Here is an 18,324-nt window from a genome sequence, read left to right as displayed (position 1 = left end):
AAATTCCTTCCGTTTTTGATCAACAAATCTCTGACTGATATACTTTTTCCGAAACTCAGTTTGGAAAAACTCCCAAGTTACTTGCTCTCGGGGCACAACAGAAGTTAGAGTACTCCACCAATAATAGGCAGAATCACGTAGCAAGGAGATAGTACACTTTAGGCATTCATCGGGTGTACAAGATAGCTCATCGAGTACCCGGATAGTGTTGTCCAACCAAAATTCAGCTTGCTCGGCATCGTCGCTATCCGTAGACTTAAATTCAGTAGCCCCATGTTTTCGGATTCTGTCAACTGGGGGCTTATTTGACCTTATTTGGTCAGTTACCGGAGGTATTGTAGGTGCGGGGGTGGTATTAGTCGGGAATGGAGGTTGTGGAACAGCCGTATTAGTTCGAATGTATTGGTTGAACCAATCATTCATCACGCTATAGAAAGCTTGTCTAGCTTCCTCATTCGGGTTACTAGCATTAGGTTGAGAGTCCGCCGGCGCTGTCCCTTGTGCGGGAGCAAGCGCTACACTCTCAAGATCATCAGCTACCTCTCGGTCGGGATCAGGATCCATTACTATAAATAAACACATTTACAATTGTCAGAAATCACCACACTATCAAGTAATCACATAAAATGGCATGTATAGCTAGACCCAACGCATTACGGTAGTCCTAGAATCGACTAAACCGTAGCTCTGATACCAATCAAATGTAACACCCCGAACCCGAGACCGTCACCGGAGTCGAACACGAGGTGTTAACAGACTTTTAAAAATTTTCCAGACACTGCCAATCTGCATAATAGTCGCTTTAAAAATCATATCTTGAGTTTCACAACTCGAAAATCAGTTTCGTGATTTTTCCCTGAAACTAGACTCATATGCCCATCTACATATTTGTTTCTAGAATTTTTGGTATGGCTAATTAGTACAGTTTATTAGTCAAAATCTCCCATGTTACAGGGATCGACTACCCTGACCTTTTCGCATTACGACTTGGATATCTCCTTGTACAGGGCTCCAATACTGATACCGTTTGTTTCTATAGAAACTAGACTCAGAGAGGAATCTATACATATATAGTATGACTCCTAATTATCTCTGGTTAATTTATAATGAATTTCCAAAGTCGGAACAGGAAATCCAGAAACCGTTCTGGCCCTGTCTCACGAGAACCTGAATATCTCTTAACATACTGTCCGTATGATTGTTTCGTTACTTTCCTATGAAAGTAGATTCATCAAGGTTTGTTTACATAATTTATTCACTATTTAATTCCCTTTCTACTATTTTTAGTGATTTTCCAAATCTACATCACTGCTGCTGTCAGCATCTGCCTTTAAGGTAGACTTTACCTATTTCATGGTTTCCATGATTCAACTAGCCCTTTTTGCATAAATAGCACAATTTATGAAAGTGATTAACCATCCCCATGGCCAATCCTTGTCAAGCATATCCACACCAAATGATTATAACAATATACTCAAACACATATAAGCCATTTTCGCATGGCTATCCAAAATTTATACAAGTCCAAAGGGTCCACGACCCACAACAAACGGGTAGTCCTATACATGCCATTTCGAAGTTCAACCAAAATTGTACCAAAAGGGGGCTTTGATAGTGTGGGCGACTTTGACCTCAAGATCCCGAGTCCGATAGCTGGAGAACCAAATCTATAAAACAGAGGAGCAATGAAACGGAGTAAGCAATTTATGCTTAGTAAGTTTTGAGCAAGGAATTCCAGCACAACAAAAGTATAGCATTCATATAGCTAAACGGATAATTTCATATGCACAAATTTACGATATCGTACTTGCTTCACATTATCAACCCTTATGTACATACACAAAAGATCAACTCGGTCAAAGGCCGGTAGCTCGTTTATCAACTGAGCGAATACTTATTTGTAAGGGCTCAACTACATTCAAGCACATACGAAACATACCTCAATGTCGGGATGTTTCGAGAGTATTAACTGGAATTTTACAGCAAGTTCATTCATTCCCAAATCACGTACCTTCGGAATTTAACCGGATATAGCTCCTCGTTCAAATGCCTTCGGGACTTAACCCGGATTTAGTAACTTGCACAAATGCCTTCGGGCTTAGCTCGGAATTAGTATCTCGCACAAATGCCTTCGGGCTTAGCCCGGAATTAGTATCTCGCACAAATGCCTTCGGGCTTAGCCCGGAATTAGTATCTCGCACAAATGCCTTCGGGCTTAGCCCGGAATTAGTATCTCGCACAAATGCCTTCGGATCTTAGTCCGGATATGGTCACTTAGCACAAAGCCTTCGGGACTTAGCCCGGACAACATTCAAATAACCATGCACATTTAACAATGAATCATGGCCCATTCGTATTTCATTTTCGTTAGCAAAACTCAAACACATAACATTTATCATTCTTGCAAATTCGGCTCAATAGCCACACACAAAGAGCATGATTTTGTTTGCTTAAAACATGATCAAATCAAATCTTAATTTAAGCTCTCTTACTCAAGAACTTACCTCGGGTGTTGTCGAATGATTTCGATAGCTATTCGACCACTTTTTCCTTCACTTTATCGGATTTAGTTCCCCTTTGCTCTTGAGCTTAGCCTAGCTACATGCATGGCCGAACCTCTTCAACCTTTCTTCTTCCTTCCTCCTTAAAATTTTTGGCCAAGGATGAACCAAAGGATGAGCATTTTTTTTCTTTGTTTTTTTCTTTCTAGTTTCGGCTAAATGAAGATGAGAAAGGATGAACAAAAATTTTCTCCTTTCTTTTCTTTAGCTCACGGCAATGGGGGGGGGGAAACAACTACACACATTTTTTTTTTGTATTCATCATACTCCTTTTCATTATTTTATGCCCATGCCCCTTATTTTATTTTTTTCCTACATACCTCACTAGGCCAACATGTTCCCAACATGTTTCCACCCATAGCATGGCCAACCACTAGCTCAAATTTTGGGTAATTTGACATGCAAACCCATCATTTTCACAACATGCATTAATAGACCATTTTAAATTAGCCTATCATATTTTCACCATGTCTCATATCAATCCCTATTTAATAATTTCTCATGCAATTGGCAAAATTGGAGAATGAAACTTCCACATACTCATGTACACACATAATAAGCATAGAATATGGAAATCAATTATTTTTATGACTCGGTTTTGTGGTCCCGAAACCACTTCCCGACTAGGGTCAATTTTGGGCTGTCACAAAAAGTGTTCCCAATAATATCTATAACTATTATGAACAAACTATTATTTACCGAATAAATTTGATTCCATTTACCGAATAAACTTTGGTTCCAAGTATTGGCAGTTGAGTTTAATATCATAATTAGGAACATAGGATACCTAAAATTTGATTTTATAAACTTTCAACTATTTTTATCACAAATTTTGAAATAATGCAATTATTGTTACCAAATTTAAAAGTTATAACAAAATAAAATGATTTTTTTCAGTTAATAAATATAAATTAAAATAAAATAACATTTAACATCATGTTTTATTACTAAGGTAAAAATAATTGCCAAAAAATATATAAACAACTCTTTAAAAATAATATATAAAAATAAACTAAATTTGTAATTTTGGGTCTATAAACATATTGGCAAAACATAGTGTCTCAATACCTGTAACGCCCCAAAATTTTAATTTTGGTTATTGTGAATGTGTGACACAAATATCTGTTTGCTTTAGTAGTTATGTGTTCTGGGTGTATTTGGGAGGTCCCAAGTTCAAGCCAGAACTTGGGCAAATTTTGGTATTTTTATGAATACAGTCTATCTTTGGTCAGTAGGCTTTTAAGTAAAAGTTGGCAAATAATTAATAGAATATTTGGGATAAAAGGAGTATTGGTATGAGGGAGGTCATGAGTTCGAATCTTTGGGACGGCAAGGGTTGTATTTTTGCTCCTAATTTTGGCAAGAGTTGTGCTGAACTGGGTTTTTGAGTGGTGGCTGTGTAGTGGGAAGTGAAAGAGTGATTTTAGGAGTGAATTAGGGGATTATGGGGGAGAATATCCAAAATCTGATCCCTTTTTCCTTTTTCGAAAAAAAGAGAGTAGTTTTTCTCTCCATCTTTCTGACGTTTTCTCTCCCCCATCTCTGCCAAAATTTTCTTCTTCTTTGCTTCTTACTGTATTATTTTTTCTTTTATTTCCTCTACTACTGCCAAAATTCCCTTGTTTCCCCTAAACCATTCTTTCCTCTTGAATTCGTAGTGTTAAGCAGCACTTGTGCAAATTCAGTAAGTTGTTGGGTATCATTTTAAGATATTATTTTTTGTTCAATAGTCTAATTCTGAGGTGTTGGCAGCATCATTTCACAAATATTAAGGCTCTCCTAGTGATTTTCGTAAACGTACCGATTTGAAGTTTTGCGGTAAGTGTTCATCGTTTTATGGGTAAGTATTTTTGTTTCGGGATTTTGATTAATTGCGATGTAAGACTGATTATGGTGTTATTTATTCAATTATAGGCTTCAGAGTGCTCGGGGACTATTTTAGCATAAAAAAAACCAGGTGTGTACCCGAAACACAAAAATAAGGGTTTCGGCAAAAAGCTAAAATTGCTTATTGTTTGGACAGTAACAATAGGCTAAATTTGAAAATTCACCATAAATTGTGGAAAATGAATTAGAGGATGAAGAAAATATGAGATTAAAGGTATTTGAGTCTAGTTTCTCATAGATGAAATGAAGTAAGCAAAAGAATTTCATATTATGAGATATTTGTATTTTAGTGAGATAAAGTCAGAATGATTTTGGAATCCCCTATCCTGAATTTGGAAAATTATCAAAAATTGGAGAAAGTAATTATGGGTTATAATTTATGTGTTTAAAATCCTGAATGAGTCTATTTTTAAGAGAAATAGACGTACACATCATTTGAATTTTTTACGAGAAGATAATTAATTTTTAGTGCAGAAAGGTCGAAACTGTCAGACAGTAGAATAGGGGAAATTTACAGAATAAAATTTACTTATTGGATAAACCAAAAAATTTTAACATTTTATCGTAAGAAGATATACGAGTCTAGTTTCAGGCAAAATTTACGGATCTTAATTCAAAATTCTGTAGCCTAAGATACAAATAATTTAGTAATAGTGACTCAAGTAGACAACTTTGAAGGATCATATAAGTAAATAGTGGAAACACATATGAATAATTAACTAGCATGGGTTACATTAAAATGGATCACGAGGCCAAGGCCAATTTGGGTCATGTGGGTCACACGGGCGTGTGGGCCCACACGGGCGAACATCATGGGCTTGTAGGCCCATTTTCACTGTTTGACTGATAAGGTTGCACGGGTCGCCCAAGTCAACTGTGAACCTACTGTAGGGTCAGTAAGCTTACCTAGACCCCTAATTGACTTAAATGACTGTATGACTGATAGGATTAAGCGTGATGATGTCCCACTGATTTGATACTGTATGCCCTGTTTACATGCATGTTATTATGTTATAGCATGTCATATATGTATATTGCATTGCATTGGGTTGGGGGATTATTATATTTGGAGGAAGTGTACTAAATGGCTCTTAAGCCTAACATACTAGCAGCTCAGCTGCAAATTACTGTTTTGTGCCGCTTCCAGTACTACCTTGAAGTGTAGGGATGTGTGGGTTGATTATATCCCCACATGGAGTGTAGGGTTGGACGGAGATGGTGTGTAGAGGTCGGATGGGTAGGATTTTTGTGACTGCATATCTGTTACTACTACTGATACTGTGATGGGCTAAAGCCCTACTACATTACTTTTTTGTACTGAGATGGGCTAGGGCCCAAACAGGACTGATATTGATACTGAAAAGGGCTTAAGCCCAGACTGTGATTATCTGTTTACTGTTTGTTCATTTGTATGGGGATTAAACACTGAGTTTACATAAACTCACCCCTTCTATTTAATCTGTACAGGTAATCCCCAGATATAGGCAGATCAGTACGGCGGAGGACTCATTGGTGGCAACACGAGTTCATTTACACTGTTTATTACCTATTTATGATTTTACTTTTATTTGGGAGTATTTTGCTCTAATTATGGCCTTTACGGGTTTTGGTTTAAATTTTCTTTTTATACGGTTTTATGATTTAAATTTTCTAGTGTAGGTAAAACTCAGGTTTTCAAATGAAATTAATGTTTTATCAAAAATACCACGAATACGCAAACTGTTTAAAAGCTTCCGCAATAAAAAACATTTTGAAATTGAATAACGATTTGTAAATGAATAATGTTTTGGAAACGAATGACACGATTTGAAATTAATATAAGGTAATGAAAAAAATGGTTAAATAGAAAAAGGAATTTTCCGACAACATATTTTTCGACAAGCACTACCCTGTGACATTGTCAGATTCAGCCATAACGTCTAGGCCCAGTTTAGGGTGTTTCATTTAGTGGTATCAGAGTCAAGTTGCAAAAATCGACTGTGGATTTCTATTTTTGAGATTCGATTTTCTAAGAATTGATTTTTAAATGACGTGAAATGTTTTTACTGAATGTGTGGCACATCGAGTCTCTGGCGTCGATCTTGTAAGTCCTCTGAACTGATATCTATTTAAAAACTGAAAGTGCTATAGATAGTATATACTAAGACTACTATAGATAGATTGTACTGAAAACACTCAGGTTAGTATATACTGATACTGTAGTAAAACCGATAAAGAATAGTAGACACTGCGTTGTACGAAAACAAACTCTAAATTACTGAAACTGTTTCCATAAAACATTTGCTAATAACTATTAAACTGTAAACTAATTCATAAATCTTTTAATACAAATAAGCGCGACTAGACGATGAGTGCACGAGGTACTCGCGGACGGAGTACTAAAGGCCGAGGTAGAGGCCGTAGAGGGGCTCGAGCTGAGTCTTCTTCGTTGGGTAGTATGCAAATCTAGACACCAGTGACACGTCAGTGTCGCCTGTCAGTGAGACTGGGTCACAAAGCCGAGCGACTGGGGATGACACACTGTCTCAAGCGATGTTAAGGTTTTTAGAAAGGGTCGTTGGGCCTAATACTAGAGCTGGAGGCCGAGGGTCGGTTACAGAATGACTCCAGTCTAACGGAGCTAAGCTTTTCAGGGGTTTTGTTGGAGTTGCTCCTAATGTAGCAGAATTTTGGATAGAGGCCAATGAGAGAATTATGGATGACCTGGACTGCACCCTGAGCAAAAATTAAAGGCTGTTGTATCGCTGCTACGTGATGAGGCGTATCAGTGGTGGCTCAATGTTAAGGAGGGCACTCAGCCCGATCGACTAACCTGGGAGTTTTTAAGACCAATTTCTAGGGGAAATATGTGGGGGCTAGTTTTGTGGATACCCATAGGAGGGAGTTCTTAAATCTGATTCAGGGAAATAGATTAATGGCCGAGTATGAGGTCAAGTTTTTACGACTGAGCCGCTATGTATGTGGTATGGTAGCGACTGAGTAGGAGCAATGTGTTCACTTTAAGGATGACCGGAGGGATAATCTGAGGGTTCTGATAGCTCCACAGAGGGATTGAGATTTTGTTGCTTTGGTTGATAAGTCGAAGATCGCTGAGGAAGTAAAGCGCACTGAGCTCCAGAACCGTAACAGAGAGAGGTAGGAATAAGAGGGATTCAGAGCCCTAGAGTTTCATTTTGAGGCCTAAGGAAAAGGCCAGACTTGATGGGCCGATGAGAGTTGGGGCTCCTATTACTGCTACTGGACAACCGTTGTGTACTGACTGTGGTAGGCGTTATCAGGGCGAGTGTTGAAAAAGAATTGGGGTATGTTTGAGGTGTGATTCTCAAGAGCACCATATTGGAGAGTACCCACGGAGGTCCAATCAGATGCAAGCTCCGGGTAGTAATATTGCGCAGTCGCCAAGGGTAGTTCATCAGCCACCGAGAGATTCGAGTCAGGGCAGAGGTGGTAATGGTTTGGGACGCGGTCAGAGGGCACCGGGCAGAGGTGCCAGTCATACAGATGCGAGGTAGCCGACTCTAGTTTATGCTGCTAGTCACCGAGAGGAGGGAGATGCTCCGGACGTCATTATGAGTACGTTCTTTACCTATAATGTACCATGTACTGCACTGATAGATATAGGATCCACTCACTCCTATATAGCTGGTACCGTATCTGAAAACTTGGGTATATTGATTGAGAGCACTCCGAGTGAGGTCACTATACTGAGTCCGTTGGGGCAGTGAATAAGGGTTAACAAACTGTTTACAGATGTTCCTCTAGAGGTTCAAGGAGTTATCTTTTTGGCTGATTTGATGGAACTACCTTTTGAAGAATTTGATCTGATATTGGGAATGGATTGGTTAGTTAAACACCGAGTAAGCTTAGATTGTGCCTCGAAAAGGGTTGTACTGAGAAATCTGAAAGACAGTTGGAGAGTGACAGAACTACTTATCGAATGTGATTTTTGTTTTGAGGGCTGAAAAGTTGGTTCGTAAAGGATGTGAGGCGTATCTGGCTTACATTAGTGTTTCACATTTTAGAGACACTTCAGTTAAGGATATCAAGACAGTTAAGGAGTTTCAAGACGTTTTTCCTGAAGAGCTACCCGGGTTACCTCAGAATCGTGAAGTAGAGTTTGAGATTGAGCTCCTTCCTAGTATAGCTCCAGTGTCCATCACCCATTATAGAATGGAATTGAAATAGCTTATGGAGCTTAAGGCCCAGATTCAATAGTTATTAGATCGTGGGTTCATCCGCCCTAGTGTGTCTCCATGGGGAGCACCGGTTCAATTTAGGAAAAAAAGGATGGATCCATGCGTATGTGTATTGATTCTTGGCAACTGAACAAGTTGACCATAAAGAATAAATACCCTCTACCGAGGATAGCTGATCTGTTTGACTAGCTCCGAGGGGCTTCCATTTTCTCTAAGATTAATTTACGATCAGGGTATCACTAGTTGAGAGTTAAGGAGGCTGATGTACATAAGACGACATTTAGGACTCGCTATGGTCACTACGAGTTCCTAGTAATGCCATTTGGACTGACAAATGCACCGGTAGCTTTTATGGATTTGATGAACCGAGTGTTCCAGCCCTATCTGGATCGGTTCGTAGTGGTATTTATCGATGATATAGTGGTGTATTCAAAAACTAAGGATGAGCACGATGAACACCTCAGAGTGGTTCTACAGATTCTGCGAGAGAAACAATTGTACGTCAAGTTTAGTAAATGTGAGTTCTGGTTACGTGAAGTAACGTTTCTGGGGCATATGGTTTCTGCTGAGGGGATTAGATTCGATCCTCGAAAGATTAAGGCTGTCTTGGATTGGAAGCAGCCTAAGACTGTATCTGAGATCCGTAATTTTCTGGGATTGGTAGGGTATTATCGATGATTTGTAGAGGGGTTTTCTCTAATTACCGCGGACTTGACTAAGCTGCTACGTAAGGGTGTACCGTTTAATTGGACTGATTCGCAATAAGAGAGCTTTGAGAAGCTTAAGACTGTACTGACTGCGACTCCTAGTCTAACACAGCCAGAGTCTGGAAAGGAGTTTACTGTGTCCACCGATGCATCACATGTTGGTTTGGGATGTGTATTGATGCAAGAGGGTAAGGTGGTAGCATACGCGTCTTCTCAGCTTAAAACTCATGAGGCAAATTATCCGTCACATGAATTAGAGTTGGTTGCAGTGGCATTCGCACTGAAAATCTGCAGGCATTACTTGTATGGTGAGAAGTGTATCATTTACACTGATCACAAGAGCTTCAAGTACCTCATCACTCATAAGAAGTTGAAACTTAGGTATCGTAGGTGGATTGAGTTGCTTAAGGATTACGACTATACTATTGAATACCACCCTGGTAAGGCTAATGTGGTGGCCGACGCACTGAGCCGCAGAGCTATGACTGACCTGAGGGCGATGTTTGCTTGCCTCAGTTTATTTGATGATGGTAGCCTGTTGGCTGAATTACAAGTAAAACCGACGTGGATAGAGCAGATTAAGGGTAAGCAGTTGGAGGATGAGTCGTTGGGACTTTGTTTTTGGAAAGTTGAGAGTGGGAATACCGATGATTTTGGACTAAATAGCGAAGGGATGCTCTATTTTTGTGGGAGAATCTGTGTACCGAAAGATAATGAATTGAGGCAGTCTATACTGCGAGAGGCACATAGTAGCCCTTATGCTATGCATCTTAGCGGAAATAAGATGTACCGCAACCTACGTGAGTGATACTGGTGGTCAGGTCTTAAGCGAGAGGTTACCGAATTTTTGGCTAAGTGTCTGACATGCCAGCAGGTTAAGGCTTAGCATCAGTTACCTTCAGGTTTGTTGCAGCCAGTCAAGATTCCACTTTGGAAGTGGGAGAGAGTGACTATGGACTTCGTTAGTGGGTTACCCCTCACACCTTCTAAAAAGGATTCTGTATGGGTCATCATGGATTGATTGACCAAGTCCGCCCACTTCATACCAGTTCATACTGGCTACTTTCTGCAGAAGCTGGCTAAACTGTATGTGTCTGAGATAGTGAGACTGCATGGGGTACCGGTTTCGATATTATCTGGTAGTGATCCTCGCTTCACGTCTCAATTCTAGAAGAAGCTACATAAAGCTCTGGGTACAAGATTAGACTTCAGTACTGCGTTCCATCCTCAGACTGATGGTCAGTCAGAGAGGGTGATTCAGTTACTGGAGGATATGTTGAGAAGTTGTGTGATTGATTTCTGAGGCAGTTGGAAGGATTACTTGCCGTTAGTAGAGTTTGCTTATAACAACAGCTATCAGTCTAGCATTCAGATGACACATTACGAGGCTTTATATGGTCGTAGGTGTCGAACACCTTTATGTTGGACTGAGTTGGGTAAGCGGCGTGTTCTAGGCCCTGAACTAGTTTCTGATACCGAGGATAAAGTTAGCCTAGTTTGGGACAAACTGAAAGCGGCATCTGATATGCAGAAGTCCTACGCTAATCTGAAGTGTTGAGAGATTGAGTATTCTTTGGGGGACTTCATTTTTCTCAAGGTTTCACCATAGAAGAAGGTATTGAGGTTTGGTCATAATGGTAAGTTGAGCCCTAGGTTTATTGGGCCTTTCCGCATACTGAAACGTGTGGAACTGGTTACCTACCAGTTGGAGTTACCTCCAAAATTGGATTGGATTCACGATGTATTCTACATCTTTATGTTGAGGTGCTACCGCTCTGATACCACACATACTGTTCCTGTTGAGGAAATCGAGGTTAGGCCAGATCTGACCTTTGAGGAGGAGCCAGTTCAAATTTTGGAGCATGATGTAAAAGTTCTAAGAAGAAAATCCAACCCGTTGGCTAAGGTTCTGTGGCGTAATCATAGCACTGAGGAAGCTACGTTGGAACCTGAGGATGTGATGCGCCATCAATATCCTCACCTTTTCGGACCAGGTAAATTTCGAGGAAGAAATTTTCTTTTAAGAGGGTAGAGTTGTAACGCCCTAAAATTTTAATTTTGGGTATTGGGAATGTGTTCTGGGTGTGTTTGGGAGGTCCTAAGTTCAAGCCAAGACTTGGGAAAATTTTGGTATTTTTATGAATAAGCCCTATATTTGGTCAGTAGGCTTTTAAGTAAAAGTTGGCAAATAATTAATAGAATGGGCCTGCTGATCTGGTGGATAAGTGTAGTGTTGATGTGATGGAGGTCATGGGTTCGAATCTTTGGGACAACAAGGGTTGTATTTTTACTCCTAATTTTGGCATGAGTTGTGCTGAACTAGGTTTCTGAGTGGTGGATGTGTAGTGGGAAGTAAATGAGTGATTTTAGGAGTGAATTAGGGGATTATGGGGGAGAATATCCAAAATCTGATCACTTTTTCCTTTTTTGAAAAAAAAGAGACTAGTTTTTCTCTCCATCGTTCTGTCATTTTTTCTCCCCCATCTCAGCCAAAATTTTCTTCTTCTTTGGTTCTTACTCGATTATCTTTTCTTTTCTTTCCTATACTACTACCAAAATTCCCTTGTTTCCCCTAAACCATTCTTTCCTCTTGATTTCGTAGCGTTAAGCAGCACTTGTGCAAATTCAATAAGTTGTTGGGTATCATTTTATGATATTATTTTTTGTTAATAGTCTAATTTCGGGGTGTTGGCAGCAGTATTTCGCGAAGATTAAGGCTCTCCTCGTGAATTTCGTAAACGTACCGATTTGAAGTTTTACGGTAAGTGTTAATTGTTTTATAGGTAAGTATTTTGGTTTCAAGATTTTGATGAATCATGAGGTAAGATTGATTATGGTGTTATTTGTTCAATTATAGGCTTTGGTCGGGGACTATTTTAGCATCAAACAAAACCAGGTGTTTACCCGAAACACAAAAATAAGAGATTCGACAAAAAGCCGAAATTGCTTGCAGTTTGGACAGTAGCAGTAGGCTAACTTTGAAAAATCACCATAAATTGTGGAAAATGAATTAAAGGATGAAAAAAATATGGAATTAAAGGTATTTGAGTCTAGTTTCTCATATAAGAAACGAAGTAAGCAAAAAATTTTCATATTATGAGATATTTGAATTTTAGTGAGATAGAGTCAGAATGATTTTGGAATCCCCTGTGTTGAATTTGAAAAATTATCAAAAATTGAAGAAAAATAATTATGGGTTATAATTTATATGTTTAAAATCCTGAGTGAGTCTGTTTTCAAGAGAAATAAATAAGAACATCATCCTAATTTTGTACAAGAAGTTAATTAATTTTTAGTGCAGAAAGGTCAAAATTATCAAATAGCAGAATAAGGGAAATTTTAAAGAATAAACTGTACTTGGCTAAACCAAAAATTCTAAACATTTTATGGTAAGAAGATATGTGAGTGTATTTTCAGGGAAAATTTACGAATCTTAATTCGAAATTCTGTAACTTAAGATACAAATAATTTAGTAACAGTGACTCAAGTAGATAGCTTTGAAGGATTATATAAGTAAATAGTAGAAACACATATGAACAATTAAGTAGCACAGGTTATATTAAAATGGATCATGAGGCCAAGGCCAATTTGGGTCATGTGGGTCACACGGGCGTGTGGGCCCATACGGGAGAACAATCATGGGTTTGTAGGCCCATTTTCACTATTTGACTGATAAGGTTGCACAGGTCGCCCAAGTCGACTGTGAACCTACTGTCAGGTCGATAAGTTTACCTAAACCTCTAATTGATTGAAATGACTATATGACTGATATATTAAGTCTGATGATGTTCCACTGATTTAATACTATATGCCCTCTTTTCATGCATGATATTATGTTATAGCATGTCATATCTGTATATTGCATTGCATTGGGTTGAGGGATTATTATATTTGGAGGAAGTGTACTGAATGGCTCTTAAGCCTAACATACTAGCAGCTCAGCAACAAATTACTGTTTTGTGTCACTTCCGGTACTACCTTGAAGTGTCGGGATGGGTCGGTTGATTATATCCCCACATGGAGTGTAGGGTTGGACGGAGATGGTGTGTAGAGGCGGGATGGGTAGGATTTTTGTGACTGCATATCTATTATTACTATTGATACTGTGATGGGCTAAAACCTTACTGCATGGCTATTTTTGTACTGAGATGGGCTAAGGCCCAAACTGGATTGATATTGATACTGAAAAGGGCTTAAGCCTATACTGTGATTATTTGTTTACTGTCTGTTCATTTGTATGGGGATTATACACTGAGTTTACGTAAACTCACTCTTTCTGTTTAATTTGTATAGGTAATCCCCAGATATAGGCGGATTAGTGTGGCGGAGGACTCATTGGTGGCCACACGACTTCATTTACACTGTTTATTACCTGTTTATGATTTTACTTTTATTTGGGAGTATTTTGCTGTAATTATGGCCTTTACGGATTTTGATTTAAATTTGGCTTTTATACGATTTTATGATTTAAATTTGTTAGTGTTAGGTAAAACTTAGGTTTTGAAATGAAATTAATGTTTTATCAAAAATACCACGAATATGCAAACTGTTTAAAAGCTTCCGCAATAAAAAATTGTTTTGAAATTGAATAACAATTTGTAAATGAATAATGTTTTGGAAACGAACGACACGATTTGAAATTAACAAAAGGTAATGAAAAAAAATGGTTAAATAGAAAAGGGAATTTAGTGACGACATATTTTTCGAAAAGCACTACCCTATGACATCGTCAAATTCGGCCATAACGTCTAGGCCGGGTTTGGGGTGTTACAATACCATCATTATATTATTACTACAAATAAGGTTATAGTCTGGCTCAATAATGACAAAAACACACTAAATATAACTCATCTGAACGCAATCATTGACACCTGAAAATTCTAAAGTAGAATTAAACAATTTACTTACTCTAAACATAGACACCAAATTATTAATCCTATGTACTCTCAGTTTTGCAAGTTTGTTTGCTTTAGTATTTGACTCTACATTGATAAAAGCAACACGTCAGTTGTGGGAGCTCAAACTTATCAAGCCAACTTCTTGAAACAAATATTTCAATAGATTTAGGGGCGTTGGATGGATTCTCAATCCACATTGAGCCTTAAAGTAATCAAACTCATAGACCACCTTATATATACACCATCTTATACACCACATTATTCCATCGGGAGGAATCGCTAATACCATTGCAATAATAAGAATAGTACTATATTAAGAACACTCATAATTTTTCTTTGTTTTCTCTAAAAGATGTGTTTTGAAAAATAACCGAGTACCCAAATATATAAGGGACATACAAAATTTATAGAAACTTAGTGGTCTCAGTCCATGATTATTGATGATTGTTAAAAAAATTAATTAATTAGAAAACATTAAAATGATTGGTGACACATGGCAAATTCTAAAATCACTTCAAACTTAAGGTTTCCAAAAATTCAAGAAAACCTTGCAATAGAATACATATATAATTTAGATTAATGTATTTGATTCGGTTGGTGTCTACACAAACTTAAGATTGATGACCACACCATGATAATCAATGTTATTATTAATTAGTTTCAAACCAAACGTTATATTATTTTTAAATGCTCAGTATATACACGTACGACAAGATTTCTAATTATATTATGAGAGAAGAAAAAAATATGGTGGAATCACATAAAAACATTTCCTCATAATCATTCCCAATAAATCCCAAATGTATAATTCATGGGTATCAAATGTTGTAAATAACAAAAAGAGAGGACACATTCATATCATAATAGTGTTTTTAGCAAGGGCGGCCGATTCTACAGTGGAGTGTTCCAGCATACCTTGTGAGTTTGGGGACCAATCGACCGGGTTTGAAAAGCATCATTTTGTTGGTGCCAAATAGCTTGGAGGCATTCGAATCACCGGATGGAGTAAAATAGGCACCATTCTTGAACTGGTCACCTTGTGACACCCAGTTCCATTTCTTCCACTGCTCAGGTAGCAAGTAGCCCCTACTAGTCACCTCCTTAGTCACGTAGCTTCCTGACGCGGAATACCTATTACCCTGGCTTATAATTGTAGGGTGGCTGCTACCACCAATGGTATACATGAACCAGTGAGTGTAGTCATTGTTGATGACATGAATAAAACCTAATCGACATCTAGGCATCCTCCCTACCAATCCTTTACCGAAGTGGTTAAAAGCAACAATGATCTGCATCTTCTCATCGGCAACATAGGAGTCACTTGCTCCGAACAACATCACCTGTAATTTTTTCATTTCAATTATATTTTTTTCACTCAAAAAATCCTCCTTGTGCCTAGTTTAAAATAGAAAAGAAAGTAAGATTACATCGATGTGGTAAGTGAAATGGCAATTGGAAATGGTAACGGCAGTGGAACCTTGAATAACATTGATAAGACCATCGAAGCAATCGTAAACGGAAAGATGGTCGAGCCAAATGTTGGTTGCTCCGAAAAGAGAGATCCCATCTCCGTCGCTGGCAGTCCTTAACCCAATGTGGTTTTCAGCATCTCTGATCATGCCACCATTGCCAGGTTTAATGTGATGGATATGGAGGCCGTGGATAATGACATTCCTAGCAAACTGGATAGTAATACCAGCACCTTTGCAAATATGCACATTGGCTCCCCTCGCATCAATGGTCTGGTCGCTTGTAACAATGAGCTCCTGTTCCAACTTGATGATCATGGATTTTTTGAAAGTGATCCAAAGTGGCCTGAGTTGGGTGACAGCATGACATAGAGTTCCGGGCTTGGGGTTAGCAATATCATCACTAGGGTCAGTGACCACGTAAAACTTTCCGTGCTTTCCACCAATAGTACCACGAGCAAATCCAGGGGCACAGTCAGCCAGCCTCTTCCTATTCTTTTCCCAGTTAGGATCACATCGCCAACAACTATCAACGGGGTTGGTAATCTCGCAAGAACCTTTTTTCTTTCCTTTCAATGCCCTTCTGGTGCTATTAAACTCAAGCATGGACCTAGCAAAGTGGTCATTATAATGCTGGACCACTTCCTCCGGATTGGGGAAATAAGCCTTGTTCAGGTTCTCAGTGGCTTCCAATTCTCGTGCCTTCCAATACTCATCATATTCAGCGATGTGAGCTTCTAGGGTTGGGATTAGGACGAAAAATGACAATAGAAACCAACTATAACTATAACCAGCAATACCCATGGTGGTTTCTATTTTAACTATCAAAGCCCAGGTCTTGGAAACAACTGGTTGGATGCAAACAAGACCCTAATAGGATAAGAGAGACAAGCTACGGTTCCAAATTGTGGAACTCGAGCTTGACTTGCTTGGAACACCACCATCATGATGCTTTCTATACTACACCGGGATTCATTAAAATTACCAAATTTAGAAAACACACTTGGTTATCAGTGTTTTCAGCGCCTACAAAACGTTGGGATTTTTTTTGATAAAAATAGTTGAGAATTTTCCAACATTTTTTATGACATTTTAAATGCCTAATTTCAGAAATTACAAATAAACTTTTCTCTAATTCTTCTCCAATCCCTGCACTCTTTAACTTTTTGAAATTAAATCTCTTTGCTTTCAATTTCAAGACTTTAGTCCTTCCACTTAGCTGATTTAAAAAGTAAAAGTTCAATAGGTAACATTTTCGATTGATTTTTATTAAATCTAAATATGTGATATCAATTTGACTTTAATTTTTTAATCGAACCTTTCATTATAAAAATACTAGGTATTCAAATCTAACGAAAGTTTATTAGTAGTGTTACCAATTAGATTATTTTTCTGAAAAAAATAATTGGATAAGTAAAGGACTAAATTCATGTAATTTTAAAAATAGAAGGATTGAATTTTAAAAGTCTAAAAAGTATAGATATTAGAGGCATAATTGAACCCTTGCGGTGATTTTTAATGCATATTTCATTATCTATACTATCTATACTTACTATTATTTAAGTCATTAACTGATTTGGTGTCACCAGTCCTATCCAACTCAACCCAAAAATCCTTTATCATTTGCTTCATCCATGGTAGTTGAGCACAACAACTCCCCTATCATGACACCATGTTCGAACCAAGATAGAAATTGAAGCTTTTCTTCTTACTGTATCATGACACCATGTTCAAACCAAGATAGAAACAACCACTTAATGTACTCTTCCTATCATCAATGTTACCTCCCCTATCAACATCACTATAACCAACCAGAATCATAGTGCTATCCTTGAATAACGAAATTCCAAAATTAGTAATTCCATGGACATATAGAATAATCCTCTTCATAGCTTTAACATGGGATCACTTGGACTTGATTGGTACCTAGCACATACTCTCACATTAAATGATAAATTAGGTTTACTAGTAGTAAGATACAAGAGACTATCAATCATACTTCTGTAAGTGGTCTTTGAAGTAGTCATTCCCTTCTCATCTTTAGACAGTTTCTCACCAATAACCATAGTTGTCTTAGCCGCTTTAGCATTTTCAAGCCTAAACTTTTCACGACACTTTTCTTGTGAAAGAAAAGCTCCATCTTTCATTTGCTTAATTTGGAATCTAAGGAAGAAGCTCAATTCACCAACCATACTCATCTGGAATTCACCCTACATAAGCCTTACAAAGTTGTCTTTAGTTATTGTTGCAGTGACTCCAAATATGATGTCATTAATGTAAATTTGAGCCAAGGTAGTGAACCTTCTTTGCTTTCTAATAAATAAGGTTTTATTAACAAAACCCCTTTCAAAACCTTGAGCAATAAGGAACTGAGTTAGCCTTTCATACCATGCACAAGTTGCCTATTAAAGACTATATAGGGTTTTCCTCAATTTGTATAGATAGTCACGATTATGATATAAATGTTTACTTTTTAAAATTATAATAGTTAGCATTATGATCAATATAAATTAAAAACAAAAATTTAATGTTTAAAATAAACTTAAATTAATTATTTATATTCATCAAAATGATCGAAACTTTTGAATTTTAAAAAAGAATTCGTG

The 18,324-nt window shown here is 37.9% G+C and overlaps 1 protein-coding gene and 1 pseudogene across 1 annotated transcript; one reads left to right on the top strand and one right to left on the bottom strand.

The window, feature by feature from the left end:
- Positions 1-7,898: 7,898 nt before the first annotated feature.
- LOC107919378 (uncharacterized) lies at positions 7,899-8,633 on the top strand. Its single transcript, XM_016848850.1, has 4 exons — positions 7,899-7,956; positions 8,064-8,114; positions 8,199-8,289; positions 8,405-8,633. Exons 1-4 carry the CDS (start codon positions 7,899-7,901, stop codon positions 8,631-8,633), a joined length of 429 nt encoding a protein of 142 aa, XP_016704339.1.
- A 6,460-nt stretch (positions 8,634-15,093) lies between these two features.
- LOC107919377 (pectate lyase-like) lies at positions 15,094-16,624 on the bottom strand (annotated as a pseudogene).
- Positions 16,625-18,324: the final 1,700 nt, after the last annotated feature.

Source organism: Gossypium hirsutum, chromosome D13 (assembly GCF_007990345.1).
Source record: "Gossypium hirsutum isolate 1008001.06 chromosome D13, Gossypium_hirsutum_v2.1, whole genome shotgun sequence".
Taxonomy (NCBI): domain Eukaryota; kingdom Viridiplantae; phylum Streptophyta; class Magnoliopsida; order Malvales; family Malvaceae; genus Gossypium; species Gossypium hirsutum.
Note: the sequence above shows the minus strand (reverse complement) of the source record. Positions and strands in the feature narration are given on the sequence as shown.

Coding starts and splice junctions, on each gene's coding strand:
- LOC107919378 (XM_016848850.1), top strand. CDS start 7,899: ATGGTTTGGGACGCGGTCAGAGGGCACCGGGCAGAGGTGCCAGTCATA. Junction 7,957..8,063: donor GCCAGTCATACAGATGCGAG/GTAGCCGACTCT, acceptor CTGCACTGATAG/ATATAGGATCCACTCACTCC. Junction 8,115..8,198: donor TACCGTATCTGAAAACTTGG/GTATATTGATTG, acceptor AACTGTTTACAG/ATGTTCCTCTAGAGGTTCAA.